Raw genomic sequence first — 15,306 nt, forward strand, 5'->3', positions numbered from 1 at the left:
CTGGGTGACCTGGTGGGGTGGGGTAGCCCTGGGAAGTCTGCCATTTGTTAAACGGTTCCAGTTCAGTTCCAGCAGCAACGAGGCTATTGATTTTGTGTTAGAGTTGAGAAAACAATTCAAAGTGACACATTTTCTAGAGAAAATCTGATATTTTGAATTGTGCCGGAACCTGAATGGTGCTATATTTCACATTCTGCTGTAGTGAAAACCGCGATTGTATTTTTGGCTCGTCACGAACTGTCAGTGCATCCCTCGTCGGCCAATCGTAAACAGAAAGCGACACCCAGTGGCCCCATCAAGCACTACCGTTGGCAGACTTCTTGTTGGCCAACAATTTTTTAATTTTTTTTTCTGATCCTTACGTGTGAATTATAACCATGGAGCAATATCTAAGTCGGCGCGAGAGTGGCTTCCGTTCGTGGGGCGATGAGAACTTTGTGATGCGGCGCGTATATACAAGCATGAATATGTTTAACAGCTATCACGCCAACTTGCGTCCCGACGAGGCTGGACGCCACACTGGGGCGATTTTTAATCTGGAATTCAATGCCGATGGCAACGTGTTGGTGGCCGCCACCGAGCGGAAGTGCGTCTTGGTGTTCGATGCCATCACACAGAAGGAAATCGTGAAGGTACCCGATGCCCACACTGACAGCGTCAATTGCATCAAGTGAGTATACACACAGGCATGTGGTGTCTACATATGTGCATCCAGGGGCAGGCACTACCACACATACACACTTCCGTTCCTAGGTTCTTCGACGATCGCCTCTTTGCCACGGGCTCTGATGATTTTACCGTCGCTCTGTGGGACTTGCGCAACATGCGCGAAAAGCTTCGTGTCTTGCATGGCCATTCCAATTGGGTGAAGAACATCGAGTACTCGTCCAAGGACAAGCTGCTCGTCAGCTCCGGCTTCGATGGCAGCATCTTCACCTGGGACATTGCCTCGCACACGGAACAGGGCCTGATCTCGCAGCGTGTGTTCCATGCCAGCGGCCTCATGAGATGCCGCATCTCCCCGACGGGCGACAAGCTGGTGTTGTGCACCAGCGGTGGCTACATCATGATCATCCATCACTTGGACTTGACCACATTGCACAAAGACCTCAGTGGCTTCAGAGTGAGTACTTGAATGGGCATTGATGGGAGACTCTTGCTGTAATCTCTTGCGCTTTCAGCCTGGCATCTATCGTCTCATGCAGTTGGGCGATCAGTACATACCACAGGCGGCCAAATACGATCATGTGTTCTCGCGGCGCCAGAAGAAGAACCGCGTGGAGCTGGTCACAGATTTTCCGGAGCACAACGATGCCGAGATGATAATGGCCCTACAGATTCATCCGCACTGCCGCTGCATGCTGACGCGCAATGTGAGCTGCGACGAGCAGAGCGAGTGGACCTGCATACACGACATCAACGAGGAGACCCCCACGGCCGATGCTGAGATTGAGGAGGAGGTGGTGGTGCCAAAATTAAAAAGACGCCACCCATCCAGCACGTCCGGTCGTGCAGCCACTACGTCCGAGACTGCTCCAGCAACGGCTCCAGAAGGAAGCGTCAGTCAAGACGGGCTTCCGACGCGTCCGACACGCCGATTCACGCGCGGCGGCTTGCAGGTATTCCGATATAATCCAACTGCCGGCCGTGGTGTCTCCGCCGCATACGCACGGCATCTGCATGAGCGACCAGAAAGCTTTATACCCGATATCTGGGCAGCAGAGGTAACCGTCCAAGAGCGTGCCACGCGCCAGATTCGTGCGCGTGAGGCCAACAACCAAGTGAGTGGATATAACTTTGTTTATGCCATTAGCAGTGGAGTCTTACCATTGCGTCAGGCGGCAGCGGCGGTAGCGGCCAGCCAACGCCAAACCACTGCCTCTCTACCCAGCTCCGAGGATACCGATCCAGAGAGAAGCAGCACCAGCAGCGGGGGCAGCATTGGCGTCACAAACAACGGCACCACAGTGCGCGTCGATATCGGACCACGTCGTCTAGTCCCCTTTATGGCCACCATGGCACCAGAACTGAAATCCAATGACCATTCCATACTGGTGAATGCCAAGAAACTCCTGTACTACGCCTCCGAGACGAACACAAAGCCGGGCTTCATCAAGGAGCCGGGCTTCTCCGCCGACGGCCGTATCATCTGCTCGCCCTACGGCAACGGCGTGCGCCTCTTGGGCTACAGCGCCGACTGCTGCGACTATCCCAGCTACAAGACTTTCGAGGAGGTCAAGCAGAGCCCGCGCCAGCTGGTGGAGCTCGCACACATCACGGAGCACCAGGATGTAGTGCTCTGCGCCAAGTTCAGTCCCCGGGAGCCCCTCCTTGTCACGGGCTGCAATAGCGGGGAGGTGACCTGGTATCGGCCCAATCTTTAAGTTTTAAGTTTTTTAATATTTAATATTTTATTTTAGCATTTCACAGAATTTGTAAATTGCTTAGTTTTATTTAATGTAGTTCTTTTATCCGGAACTTGTGACTGCCTTCAAGAATCTCCCCTTGAGAAATACATGGAAACTTGTTGGACTGGACCGATTAATAGTTAATATCTTTTATTTCGACGCATACTCGAGGGGCGGGCGGGGGGCATACACTGTATTTCTGTGTGTGTGTAGGGGTGTGGGGGTGTGGGTGAGTAAAAGAACAATCAAGATGCAACAAATTTATCAGCGCGCACATAATGAAAAGTAACTTGTTTTTTGTGAAGATAAAAATCAATTGGGATAAAATTTAGTTCTGGACATGCTCGATATATGGTACATAGTCGTATGTAATAGCTAAAATTCAATATAAAATTAGAGATAGGGGATCGAAGGAGGTCAAACAACTAAACCGAGGATTGTGTGCGGGGGTGTGGTGCTCTTAGGGTTACATTTTTGAGGGACTTAGCTTAGTAATAGTTGCCATAGCCGCTCCACTGGCCATAGTTGTAGTTCCCTCCGCTGTTGCCACCGCCGCTGGCACCACCACCGCCCGATCCGTAGCCCCACTGGTTGTAGTACGAGTCGTAGGACTGCTGCTGGGGCTGCTGCTGCGCCGGATAAGCACCAACGCCGCCGCTGTTCGGCTGTCCGTAATAGCCGGAGGCCGCCGAGTTGTAGTTGTAGTTGGGGCCCCCCGCCGCTCCGGTCGCACCACCGCCGTTGTTGTAGGCAGCCGCCGAGGCCGAGGATGGGCCTGGTGCAGCAGCACCGTCCTTGCTGCCCAAGGAGGTCTTGCGACTGGGACTGCTGTCGCTGGAAAAGCAAACAAAGTTATTATTAGAGAATGATCCAGAATACTTTTGGCTCTCCTTACCTCTTCTTTTGCGACTCGTTGGCCTTGCTCAGTGACTGCTGGAGCGCACGCTGGGCATCTTGCAGGCCACGCGCCGTGCTGCCAAAGTCCTCGAGGAATTCCACTTTGCGCTGGGCAAAGAGCACCTTCTGCTCCGGCTCAATATCGGCGCGAGCCATGAACTTGTCCATGATCTCCACGACCTCCTTCTCGTCCACAGTCGGCCGTTGCAGGGCCAGATCGATCATCTGGAGAGCGACTCGAGTGTTGGCCGGATCTCGTTCCAGGGCCTGTTGCAGGGCAGCTAGACCCGCATCGAGATCGTGGCAGATCTTGTTGAGAAAGCGTGCATACTTGATGGCCAGGCTGCCGGCAATGGCCTTGTTCTTTGTGCCCTCGATATAGTGCTGGTAGAGCTCGCGGCATTTATCCAAGGAGCCGCGGCGACGCTCCACATTGATGCGACGATATGCCACCTGGAGGATATTGGGGCAGCGCTGCTCGAGGCGCTGCAAAACATCGGCGGCGCCATCGAAGTTCAGCTGCAACTCCTCAAAGGCGGCCCACATGAGATGCATGCTGGGCTTGTCCGGATGATGGATGTGACAGGCGCGACGGTAGACATCGCGGATGCGCTCAACGACACTGCTTTGATCCTCCAACGACTCCAGATAGCGGAGCATCTTCAGCCAAAACTCGTCGTACAGAGCGCAGGCGATGAGGCAGCGCTCAAACAGAACCACCACCCGCTCGCGATCACCCTTCTCGATCTCGAAGTCGAGATATTCCTTCCAGTTCTTCAGCTGGGCACGCTCTAAAGGCTTCACATGGAAATAGGGTCGTTTGATGCCTTCCTCGAAGGACCAGCGAGCAGTGACCGCTCCGACGGTTGCCTTGTGGACCTTGCGACGCGCGGATATTACCTTATCCTTGATGACGGTCGCCTCCTCCTCGGTGAGAGTGCTAAGATCGCTGAAATCGATCTGAGACGCCGGCTTTGAAGCTGGGGGCGATGACTCGCTTTCGGTCAGATCGGTGGTACTTTCTGATTCATCGACAAGTGTTTCACTACTATCTTTTGGCGACTTACCAGCCCCGCCACTGCTTCCACTTCCACTTCCACTTCCACCTCCACCTCCAGACTCTTTCTTCTCCCGCTCACCCTTCGTTGCCTCCTTGGAGCTGCTGCTGCCGCTGTCCCGCCTACTCTTCGATGAGGATTTCGACGATTTGCTGTGCAGCCGGTCGTGGAGTTCCTTGCGCAAACGTATGATCTCCTCATGGCCAATGCAGGCGGTAATTGTCTGCTGATTGATCACATCCTGGAAACTGCAATCAAAGAAATGGGTTAATGGTTAACCACAAGGAAGCGGCTCTCACTCACTTGTCGAAGTGTGCATTGTAGCCCTGTGTGGGTATGGCCAAGAGCCTATCGTAGATCTGTATGACGCGCTGATAGCGCTTCGAGTCGCTCTCCCAGCGCACGAAGGCGTCCCAGAGCTTGTCCGAGCGGAATTCCAGGCCGCAGGCCTTCACCGCCCGCTCGTATTGGCTGCGGATGAACTGCTCCTCGTCGCTGCTCTGCTTCACGTGCGTCAGATAGTGTATCCATAGATCCACCGACAGCGGTATGGCCTCCAGTCCGCGCTCAAACACCTACTCGATTTTTAAGCATTTTTCGGGAACAATTTTGGGTTTGATTTTTGATTTTTTGATCGATTGCAGAGGAGAAATATAGGAAATTTTGTATAGTTCATAAATCAACGGTTGTGGTAGCTGTTGGCACTTAAGGGCTATCTATCGTATCTTTTGGATGTAGATTGAATGGTGTTTCGAGCTTAGGAGCTAACTTAAGGCGACTTTAAATACAAGACACACAGACACTTTGAGCACAAAACACTTTTCCGTGTTTCCGTTTAAGATTAAGATTAAGATACAAAAAAAATCTTCACACTGAGACTTAATAAATTTCATTAAACGCCATTTGTACTTACTTACGGACTGTACGAGTACGAGTACGAGCACGAGATGCGATCGAGGATCAGAACACTATTTTATCAGTTCGTGTTGAAGAGGATGTAGTAGTAGGAGGAACAGTAATGCGACCGAATGCGATACGAAGAGAGGCAGTAGAGTGGCAGTAGACGAAAGACGAAACGAGCAAGCAGCATTCGACTAGTCGAATCAGTCTTCCAGCTTTCTCTCAGACCGCTCTCAGAGAGGTCAAAGGGTGACCAAAGGGTGTGGTGTCTAAACTGATCTAAGCTACAGGACAACGAGCGGGTGTGTGACTATGTGCGACACAAACGGTGAGGATACTGCTACGGTACTGCTAGGATATCGTTGAAGCTACAAAAAGATCCCGACTTAAGCCACGGTAGGCCGAAGCTTTGGAATACCCTTGCAAATAGCTAGCATTCAACAAGAAAAGGTTTTCTCTTGGGTATATAAACAAGTTTTAAAGGTGCAAAAAACGGTAAGCCAAGGAAAGAAACAGGTAGGGCAGACTACCTTTATATGGAATCTGTTAAGGGTGGGTATTCCATTTAGGTTAATAGATGGACAAGACCGGGCCAGACGGATGCAGACCCTCTGTACCTCTCAAATATAAAGGATAATGCTCTTTTGCAAGGATATATTGAAGTGTGGTTGAATTTGAGGGAATGAAACTGCAACAGAAATCAAATCAATTGTGGATTAGCTGTCCAGATAGTGTTACAGTCTCATTCCCGAAGCAGACCCTAACTGGAGGCTAAACTGACGGCTGGCTGACGGCTAGACTGTTTTGTTTTTTTTGTAGATGGTTGCATTTATTGAATGTATATTTTGTTTCGTTTTGTTGTTTATTCGGTAATAATAATCATAATAAATTGCATTTAACAACAAATATCAGTATGGAATTTCAATTGTAATCGTAATTGTAAGCGTACATACAAGAAATTGCGAAACAGATTTAAATGTGTGTGTGTTGTTCTTGGGGGGGTACTCACCTTGTAGCAATTGGCCTTGAGGCCCTTCCGCTTCTCGTAGTCCGCGTACTTCCGCCAGTAGCCGTAGCAGTAGGGATAGTGCGAAAGGAATGTGTCGTAGGCCTCGCGTGCCGCCTCCGCATCGGACTGGAGAACGATGAGAGTTTAATAACAATTATCGTACATTATCTGTGGCACACTCACCTCACTATCCACATATTGCAGCAAGTATGTCCAGCCGGTAAAATCTGTGGGATCGTCTTTGACCACCCGCCAGTACTTTTCAAGATCCGGCAACTTCTTTCGCTCCTTTTCCTTTTCTCTCTCCTTTTCCTTTTCCTTTTCTTTTTCTTTTTCCTTCTCCTTCTCTTTGTCGGCCAAGTCCTTCTCCTTCTCTTTATCCTTTTCCTTATCACGCTCTTTGTCTTTTTTCTTCTCCTTGTGCTCGGCGTCTGTTTTAGAAAGTGTCAGGAAAATGGTTTTCTATCAGCGTTAGACGACTTACCATCTACTTTGGGCCGCTTCTCCGATGGCGGGGCATCGTTGCTCTCTGTGGTCGGACTTCCCGGATTGTACTGTTCCACGGACTTCTCCCTTGTGCTGGTTGCTTCGCTGCTCTTCTGCTCCGCATTGTCCTTGGCCTCTTCCGCCTGTTCTTTCTCTGCTTTGCGCTTTGTCGAAGTCTTGGGCTCACCCGCATTATTGTTATTATTGTTGTTATTATTTGAAGGCAACTCATCCTCGGATATGACCTCCGCATCGGCGGGCAACTCGGCGCGTTGGGGAGCCGGCAGCTCTTCGTCGGAGACCTCCTCGGCATCGTTGATCTCTGGTTTGGTGGGTGGAGGCAGTTCATCCTCTGAGATTATCTCTGTGTTGACTATTGTGGCATTGCTGGTGTCGGCCTCATCGCCCAGACTCTCTGCAATGGCATGATGCGAGCTGGAGTCCTCCGACGAGTTCAATTTCTCCCCATGGGGCTCCAGGGCCTCCACGTTGTAATCGAAAGCGGCCTTTTTGCTGTCACTCTCATCGTTACCCCCAACGGAGGGCAAACTATTGGCATTATCCCCGGCCAGGGAGGCTAGCAGCGTGTCTACGCCACCCTCGGCACGACTCTCTTTGATATCATCACTCGTTTCGGAATGCTGTTCGGCCACTGTGCCAAACGGAAAGGAGGAACTCTTCTCGTCCACCCCGGTCTCTGTGGCCGCCATCATTTCGACATCATCGTCCAGCTGGTGCTGGAGATGGGCCAACTCATCGTAATGCTGCTCTCGGACAGAGGCCTCCTGGAGCGAGGACTCGCGCATTTGGTCCTCGTCCTCCTCATCCAAAACCATGGCAGTTTCGCTGCTGATGACTGTTTGTGGCAGCTGCTGCTCGGGCTCTTCCTCTTCAGAAACGCTTACCTGCAAGGCGTATTGAATGTGATTAGAAAATATTTTAGGACATCAAATGCAATGCTGTGGCGATGGCTTCGATTGCTACATCAGTTGGCCCTTGCAGAAAATCATGTGCTGTGGGGCATCATATGCGAACGGAACAACGCCACATCCGCATGAAGACATGCATTTTTTCTCATCAATTGTAGCAGGAGGAGGAGGTGACTGTGGGCTGTGTGTCTGCTCTGTGGGTGTACTGACCTGCGCGTGTCGCCTGGATGTGCGCTTGGAGGTCCTTGTGGACACTGCAAGAGCCGGTGCTGGCGGTGATGTGGCCTTTCGGCCGGAGCGTGTGCGGCGACCTGGAAAAATAGTCAACCCGTTTACGTTAGTCCATGCGGTTTACATAAACTGTACTCGATGTTATGGTTTTCGCTGCCGCGTGATTTTCACTCGTTTCGCTTTATCTTTATTGCTTATCTTCCAAAAACACTCTGTATGCTATGCTCAAAGTTAGCGATTAGCTGCTGACTAGTTATTTGCACATTAGATTAGACCTGGGTCAATTATTTCACACAAAAATAAAATTTACCTTCCATCAAAACGTTTTCGCCGGACGCCATATTTAGTATTAGACACTAGAATTGTCGAAAAGATATACGGTCTGACCCTCAGAAATATACCGAAAAATACCGTCTCATTTTCAAAATATACCGTAAATATACCGATTGAAAAAACGAACTTAGCCCACTTGAGCCCCCTCTATTTAAACAGTTCAGCGACTTGAGGTGAATGTCGGAAAACCATTATGTTATGTAAGTTTTTCTCGTCAATCCATGCCACCTTTCTTTTGAACTTAATAAAACTCCCCATATCTTTCACTTGAACTGCGCTAAAATGATTTGATTTTCTTTATTTTCGGTGGAATATTAAAATACCTCTTTGGTCCACAATGGGCTAAGAGTTGTTCTCAAGGATTGAAATCCATATTCCTCCATTTTGATATTCGATTTGATATTACTAGCTAGCTAGGGCTTCAATATCTGGACACATAAATTTATCCAATTGATAGATCAATTTTCTACAAGATCTGCATATTTTAGGGACTCCTTGTTATTGGATGGTGTATAAAACTAGGTTTCAGCAAAAAAGGTAAAAAAAAGTGACAATTTAGATATTGCGTTTAATAATGCTGGCTAACTAAAACCTTCGGCCCTGCACACATAGTTTTATCCCATTGATGAATCAATTTTCTACAAGATTAACTACTTTTAAGTACTTCCATTTATTGTATTTTGCCCAAAATATAGTTTAAGCAAAAGAGCTCAACAAAGAAACAGTCGCAAAGTTGTCGCGTCAATGTTGCTGGTATTTGAAGACTTGTTGCTTGTCAACCGGAGTATGAAGATAATCTTTGAGCCCAAAAAATAAGTGACATCATACTGGTCGTCATCATCAAAGAGAAACTTTGGCAACGAGATATGCATGGAAACAAGGGTTTTCCCGTAGAGAGGGATCAGGGGATTACACATGTGTCCATTGGATCCCCATATTCTTGTTTACTTGTTCATGCCATCGATTCGCTTGCCAGGGGCATACTAGATCATATGGGACTGCTGGTCCAGGGCCACCGATGTGACTCCTCCTAACTCCAGACGCTCATTGCCATCGACTCGGGCTCGAATGATGGCCTACCGACATATGTCGAGAAGAACAGACGCCTCGCCATCATGGCATGCACGACAATGTTGGGAGGCCTCTGCGAGTTCGCCCAGGAAGCTAAAAGAGGAAACGTTTTAGAACACAGCTGAATAGAAGAGAGAGCTGGGCACGGATATGCTTACCGGTCGTAGCTGGTGGGATGTATGGCACGTCTTTGTCGGCGACACATTGACTGCTCGGCTGGCTTTAGGACGATGGTGTTGACGGTAGCCAGTGTGGGTCCCAGTTTCCAGTCCAGCTTCAGCGATAGTCTGCTCTGTGGTCGGATTAATGGTTTGAAATGTTTTGCCCGATTTGCTGTTGTGTCATTTACTTGTTGATGAACAGTCAGTGTGCTCTACACCGGGGTGGCCTGGGGCTGAGGCAGGGCGGAGTAGTGGGCCACGGCTGCGGCAAAGGGCGGCGCCGGTCTTCGAAACCGCCGTTAACGGGAAAATCTTCCCACAAATCTAATATAAAGAATACTTTGTTTTGTTCCGCAATTGAGACGGCAGTGCTTCGATAAATCGCGACAGCTGATCGCTGTCACCACCAGTTTCTCAATATCGATGCTCTTATTGATGCTATCGTGCGATGGTATGCGCGCTATCGATAGATGCTCAAAGCAGCCCTGCCAGAGAAGCATCTTTTCGAACACTATGCGCAAAATGGCGACTCAAGAATCGTAAGCGTGACAAAAACAACAAAGCCGAGGCGCATTTCACAATAATTAAATGTTTTTTGTGCAATTCGTGCGTACGTTTCCCCGGAAAACAACCAGAAATGTGTGAATCAAGGACCCAGTGACAGTAGAAAGTGGGCCAGTGCTAGAAATTAACCAGCGACAGCCAGAAATCAGACAGTTTGGCAATTGAAAACGCCGACCGCATAACCTGTACGTGTACGTAGTGGCGAATGGAGTGTAAAGGAAAAGGCAAGAGAATGAAAGAAGAGGCGCCAAGCAAGAAATTGCCGCCTAAAATTTATGGCGGGGACTGCACCCCCACCAAGGCGGCACACGACGAGATTCTCAGCTCCCTGCTGCGCATTAACAATTTCGATTCGATATCGAGCATCAAGGATGAGTCTCTGGATATTGATCTATCCGCCTGCGTGACCATCAGCTCCGCGAGCCTCGTCAACGGCAACAGCCTCTCGTCCACGGACTTTTGGCGCGTGCTCGACGAGAGCGCCCAGAACAACACGGAGCTCAATCTCTCCGCCGACGTGTGCCGCGATGACCTGGTGGCGGGGCCCAGCGCTAGCATCGTGGCCCGTGATCTATCCAGTGACAATCACAGCTCCGAGTTCAATGTGACTTTCCTGCGGCCAGAGCCGCCGAATGCCTTCACCAATTCCCCCTTCAAGAAGACTTCATCCTCGACCTGCACGACGCCGGTGAAGCTGTCGCCGGAACAGATGCACATGCAACTGATGCCCCAGCCGATGCAACGCAAGCCCAAGCTGCCGGCGGCAACGGCAGTGCGTCTGAAGGTCTTCAAGGAGGAGCCGCTCGAGGAGAGGCCGCTGCCAGAGCTCAAGCCACTCAATGTGGTAACCAAAGCGGAGGTCTGCGAGTCGGATTACATGCCGCCAGCCTTTACCATCTTCCAGCAGCCGAAGCCGGTGGCGACGACGTCCGGAGAAGCGTCCAGCATGCCGCCGCCAATATCGACGGATGGCAGTGCGAAACCCTTCGAAGTGGATCCTGTGCCACTTCACAAGTGCCTGGACTGCAATGGCCTGCTGCTGGAGAGTCCCGAGGAGTTGAGCAAGCATGAGGCGGCCGGCCATCGCCTGCGCATGACATACAAGTGCAACGAATGCCAGCGCGACTTTGAAATGCTCGCCGGCCTCAAGAAGCACCTCAAGACGCATCGCACCGAGGGACGCAAGGACACCTGGAAGAAGTGCCCCGACTGTGGCAAATGGTAAGTGCCCATGCTATAGCTCTGCCCCAGATCCCACTCTAATCGGCTCGCTTATCCCTCGTTTAGCCTCAAATTGGGAAGCATGTGGATGCACCGTAAGATCCACAGCGACAACAAGAAGTATCAGTGCGATATTTGCGGCCAAAAGTTTGTGCAGAAGATCAATCTGACGCATCATGCACGGATACACTCATCGGAGAAGCCGTACGAGTGCCCCGAGTGTCAGAAACGCTTCCAGGAACGCTCCCATCTGCAGCGCCATCAGAAGTACCATGCCCAAACGCGTTCCTATCGCTGCGAGAAGTGCGGCAAAATGTACAAAACCGAGCGCTGCCTCAAGGTGCACAATCTGGTGCACTTGGAGCAGCGCCCCTTCGCCTGCACCGTCTGCGACAAGAGCTTCATTAGCAACTCGAAGCTGAAGCAACACTCGAATATCCACACTGGGATGCGACCCTTCAAGTGCAACTACTGTCCGCGGGACTTTACCAACTTCCCCAACTGGCTGAAGCACACCCGTCGCCGCCACAAGGTGGACCACAAAACTGGCGAACACCTCGAGAACATTCCCTCGTATTGCTCGAAAAAGTCGACCACCAGCAAGGCACAGAAAGTAGCCGCCGCCGCCGCAGCAGCTGCAGCGGCAGCAGCAACAGCCGCAGCGAATGGGGATGGAGATCCTGGGGCCACAACGGATGGCAAAGCCAAGCCCAGTCCAGCAGCTGCGACGGCGCCAACGCCAGTGAAACAGGCTCGCAAAAAGAAGCAGCCACAGCAGGCCACCCTGGCCGCCTTGGGCATCACCTTGCCGGCGGGCACTGCACTCCAACAGGTGCACCCGGCGCCCTCAAAGGCCTCACAAGGATCCCAGCAGGAGCTAACCACTGTACTGGTGACATTGCCCCCTCCACCCCCCAAGCAAGCGAAGACCAAACGCGAACGCAAACAGCCGGCACCCAAGCAGCTGCAGCAGAAGCCCCAGACACAGAAGCAAGCCCAACTCCAGGCCCTGATGGAGCCCATCGCTTGTCCCACGCTGCCGCATATTAAGAAGGAACCAGTGCATTCGCAGGGCCCGTTCTTGGATCTGCACGGCCTCAGTCTCACATCGGCCGAAGAACTGATTATGGAACAGGCCCTAGAAATGGAAGAGTGCGGACTGTATGATGCGCCCAATGCCAATACGGAAATGGGAACATCGGACAATGCCATCTCCGATTCGGCTGCAGCCCTGCACTTTCAGATCAAGAACGAGCTTCCCGACGAGCTGCTCCCAGATGAAGAATTTTGTAAGTGAAAAATGATCCTCCCCGTAACGAAAATTGTTTGTAATTCTCGCTTCTCCTGTTTGCAGTGCCTTGTAAGCCCAGCGATCGCCTAGCTTGCCCCTCACTCGAGTCGTCGCCGTTCTCATCTCCTGCCTCCATGGAGCTGACTGCCGTCTCCTCCAACAATGGAAATTCGCATGCGGGACCGGTGCGATCTGGGAACTACTATCTGCCAGCCTTCACGCTAAATGCGCAGGGAAAGCTGAGCCACACGTCGCACAGCTCCCCCTCCTCGGGACTGTCGGTGAGTGGGACGACGAGTGTGTCGGCCGCCTCCACCACGGTGTCGATGGTGAATGTGCCGCTGCTGGTGCGCTCGAATCAAATGTTGCCTTCGGTGGATACATTGCTCTTCACCACACAGACTGGCGGAAATCGGTTCTTTACCGGAAAGTCGGCGACCACGGCCACGTCCCATCTGACATGATCGGGCGGCGGCGTTTGCTGCCCGCCTCAACGATAGAACGCCTCAACGATCTCCTGTGTCTTAGTTAAGTTTAGCCCTATCGACCACGCAACGACCGCTGGCAATCATATACAAGCAATGGATGAGTGATACGTGCTTGGTCCGTAGTCCGTAGATAATAAGAGTACGACGCTACATTTGTTTAAGGATCTAGACCCTAAGCCGAGTTCAGAATAGCCCCTAAGATGGATTGAGTGTATATATAAACCATTCTATATACATATATTATATGAATATGATTTATGATTTGTACGCTTCACACCAATAATAAATTTCGTACATATTTTTAGTATAAAAAACAAAAGAAAACAGGAAAAAACTCAAACTTTGTAAATGTCGCCCATAATCTCGAAGCAGATGTTCGGTTGGCGACTGGCCCCGCTCTGATCGAAAGCAATGAAGCGGATCCGGGCCTTGTAGCGTCCATTCCGGAATGGTCCCGAGGTGGAGGCCCTCAAGGACAGCATAAACGGCTCCAGCTGTAATTTCGTCTGCAGAAACACACACAAAACATACATGTGGAAATTCGGAAATATTTTTCAAACAGAATGGAGGCACCTACACCAGGGTAAAGGACACATTTATCCTTTACATCTGCGGAATTCGTAACGTGTTGGGTCCAGAACTTGTACCAATACTGCTTCTCGTCGTACATGCTCTTGCAAAAGTCCTTCGACACCAAGGAGAAGACGGTGGACTGCCAGTTGCCTCTGTCGAAATAGAGAAGGGTAATGGACATCTATAATATGGTGGGAATAGTTTGAAGTTGGCATTACGAGGAGCCCTCGATATCACCTCCACACGATCTTCGGGTTGAACATCCCACGCGCACGTGAGGCTTCCTGCGATGTTTACACCGTCCGCATTCATGCTTCTATTCAAGTCTGATAAGTCGAACATGCCATGCTGATTGAGAGTGCCTACTGCCTGATTCGGGCAATCACTGAAGAGTTTCTCATCGGCCACCAAAAGTTCGTAGGTCCCTCCACTCGAATGGCTAACGATCGCCAGCAGCAGGATGGCATCCAAAACAATTACGTGTAGGAACATTTTGAAAATATGCCCAAAAATGGTAATGGCAATCTTATATATATAGCCTCCATAAGTATCGCGAATTGTCGGCAAAATAATAGTAATTATCCAGGGCCCAACCGCAAATTATAAGCCAACAGAAAAATATAGATATAATTAGTCCTAAAACATATAATTAGTCACTACAACTAATGTCCAAATGGAGCGCCGTTGCGCGTGCCAGAACATCTCATTTCCATTTGATCTGGTTTGATATACAGGGCACGGCCTCAGCGTCTATCTTCTAGGCATGCGATGCGGGAACTGCAACTGTCAGACCACAGACTGGAGATTGCCTAGCCCTGAGGGTTGTTCCACATACTCGTACGAGTACGAGTACGACTATATATGTACCCTTGCAGCCCTTCCCTATGGCTGCTCTTGTTTCTGCTACTGCATCAAGCGACACTCAAATGGCTGCATATCAAAGTCAGAGGCAAGCAGCAAAGCGTTTAAACGTTTCGCCCTTTGAGGCTTCTCTCGCCCAGAAGGGGGTTGGTGGGCTTCAATGCATATAGGGGTTCGGTTCTATATAAGGGTGAGGCCCAGGGGCGCCTTCACTTGTGGCCTCTTCTCTGACTTTAATGGGGAGGGAAATTGAATGTTTTCTTTGTACTTTTATAACTCTTGACTAGATTATTGAAAGTGAATATTGAAATGCTGGCAGCTCTTGTTTAATCTATAGATTTATACCCACAAGTTCCGGAATGAATACCATACCTATGTATGTATACAAGGAACCTATGTATGTGCTATGTGGCTCCTTTTTCTTTTAGAAATTTATTACACCCTTGTGGCCCCAGCCAGCCCCAACGACAAACGACAGCGACGACAGCATAAAGCTTCCAGACATCGTCGGAGACCGTTGTGAAATATTGCCTTGTTGACATTATGAGGCATATTCGACAAGCCTGGGAATCGCAGGAACTTAAGAAATTGATTTGTATATGAGGGCAATTGAAACAGAACTCAAGATGTGATTTTCCGCCACATACTCCGAACGGATATCAAGATCAATTTTCGAGCACTAAAAACACATTGATTTTGGGGGGCATTTCGTTAGGCATAAGGAATATTAAGGTTTACAGAAACGATTTGTATAAACGAGGGAGCTTAACCCCTTCTCGGATGCGGGCTTAAAAGGGATACACGGCGGGGACAGGACATACGGCC

General features: G+C 50.2%; 4 protein-coding genes and 1 long non-coding RNA gene across 7 annotated transcripts; 2 read left to right on the forward strand and 3 right to left on the reverse strand.

The window, feature by feature from the left end:
* Positions 1-198: 198 nt before the first annotated feature.
* LOC6594759 (DDB1- and CUL4-associated factor 10 homolog) lies at positions 199-2,545 on the forward strand. 2 transcript variants are annotated; one of them, XM_026984155.1, is made up of 4 exons: positions 199-670; positions 754-1,123; positions 1,182-1,781; positions 1,839-2,545. In XM_026984155.1, the coding sequence occupies exons 1-4, from the start codon at positions 378-380 to the stop codon at positions 2,382-2,384; spliced, it is 1,809 nt and encodes a 602-aa protein (XP_026839956.1). In that variant the 5' UTR covers positions 199-377; the 3' UTR covers positions 2,385-2,545. The 2 variants fall into 2 exon arrangements, with proteins under 2 accessions (XP_026839956.1, XP_002020096.1); XM_002020060.2 differs by having other exon boundaries at positions 1,182-2,545.
* LOC6594758 (pre-mRNA-processing factor 39) lies at positions 2,542-8,260 on the reverse strand. Its single transcript, XM_026984212.1, has 9 exons — positions 8,229-8,260; positions 7,898-7,998; positions 6,757-7,663; positions 6,630-6,703; positions 6,456-6,578; positions 6,273-6,398; positions 4,667-4,938; positions 3,304-4,611; positions 2,542-3,242 (listed from the first exon to the last, which is right to left on the reverse strand). Exons 1-9 carry the CDS (start codon positions 8,257-8,259, stop codon positions 2,897-2,899), a joined length of 3,288 nt encoding a protein of 1,095 aa, XP_026840013.1. The 5' UTR covers position 8,260; the 3' UTR covers positions 2,542-2,896.
* Positions 8,261-8,902: 642 nt separating this feature from the next.
* Positions 8,903-9,833, reverse strand: LOC6594757. 2 transcript variants are annotated; one of them, XR_003409407.1, is made up of 3 exons: positions 9,672-9,832; positions 9,481-9,614; positions 8,903-9,415 (listed from the first exon to the last, which is right to left on the reverse strand). It is a non-coding gene; the product is annotated as an uncharacterized LOC6594757 (long non-coding RNA). The 2 variants fall into 2 exon arrangements; XR_003409406.1 differs by having other exon boundaries at positions 9,481-9,833.
* A 208-nt stretch (positions 9,834-10,041) lies between these two features.
* LOC6594756 (serendipity locus protein H-1) lies at positions 10,042-13,347 on the forward strand. Its single transcript, XM_002020057.2, has 3 exons — positions 10,042-11,268; positions 11,335-12,557; positions 12,623-13,347. Exons 1-3 carry the CDS (start codon positions 10,253-10,255, stop codon positions 13,021-13,023), a joined length of 2,640 nt encoding a protein of 879 aa, XP_002020093.2. The 5' UTR covers positions 10,042-10,252; the 3' UTR covers positions 13,024-13,347.
* A 33-nt stretch (positions 13,348-13,380) lies between these two features.
* On the reverse strand, positions 13,381-14,112 carry LOC6594755. Its single transcript, XM_002020056.2, has 3 exons — positions 13,858-14,112; positions 13,625-13,801; positions 13,381-13,553 (listed from the first exon to the last, which is right to left on the reverse strand). The coding sequence occupies exons 1-3, from the start codon at positions 14,110-14,112 to the stop codon at positions 13,383-13,385; spliced, it is 603 nt and encodes a 200-aa protein (XP_002020092.1). The 3' UTR covers positions 13,381-13,382.
* Between the last annotated feature and the right edge of the window lie 1,194 nt (positions 14,113-15,306).

This window comes from Drosophila persimilis, unplaced genomic scaffold (genome assembly GCF_003286085.1).
Source record: "Drosophila persimilis strain 14011-0111.01,24,50 unplaced genomic scaffold, DperRS2 tig00000000-arrow-pilon, whole genome shotgun sequence".
Taxonomy (NCBI): domain Eukaryota; kingdom Metazoa; phylum Arthropoda; class Insecta; order Diptera; family Drosophilidae; genus Drosophila; species Drosophila persimilis.

Coding starts and splice junctions, on each gene's coding strand:
- LOC6594755 (XM_002020056.2), bottom strand. CDS start 14,112: ATGTTCCTACACGTAATTGTTTTGGATGCCATCCTGCTGCTGGCGATC. Junction 13,802..13,857: donor AACCCGAAGATCGTGTGGAG/GTGATATCGAGG, acceptor ACCATATTATAG/ATGTCCATTACCCTTCTCTA. Junction 13,554..13,624: donor AATGTGTCCTTTACCCTGGT/GTAGGTGCCTCC, acceptor GTGTTTCTGCAG/ACGAAATTACAGCTGGAGCC.
- LOC6594759 (XM_002020060.2), top strand. CDS start 378: ATGGAGCAATATCTAAGTCGGCGCGAGAGTGGCTTCCGTTCGTGGGGC. Junction 671..753: donor GACAGCGTCAATTGCATCAA/GTGAGTATACAC, acceptor TTCCGTTCCTAG/GTTCTTCGACGATCGCCTCT. Junction 1,124..1,181: donor AAGACCTCAGTGGCTTCAGA/GTGAGTACTTGA, acceptor TTGCGCTTTCAG/CCTGGCATCTATCGTCTCAT.
- LOC6594756 (XM_002020057.2), top strand. CDS start 10,253: ATGGAGTGTAAAGGAAAAGGCAAGAGAATGAAAGAAGAGGCGCCAAGC. Junction 11,269..11,334: donor TGCCCCGACTGTGGCAAATG/GTAAGTGCCCAT, acceptor TCCCTCGTTTAG/CCTCAAATTGGGAAGCATGT. Junction 12,558..12,622: donor GCTCCCAGATGAAGAATTTT/GTAAGTGAAAAA, acceptor TCCTGTTTGCAG/TGCCTTGTAAGCCCAGCGAT.
- LOC6594758 (XM_026984212.1), bottom strand. CDS start 8,259: ATGGCGTCCGGCGAAAACGTTTTGATGGAAG. Junction 7,999..8,228: donor CGAAAACGTTTTGATGGAAG/GTAAATTTTATT, acceptor CTATTTTTCCAG/GTCGCCGCACACGCTCCGGC. Junction 7,664..7,897: donor CATCCAGGCGACACGCGCAG/GTCAGTACACCC, acceptor TACGCCTTGCAG/GTAAGCGTTTCTGAAGAGGA.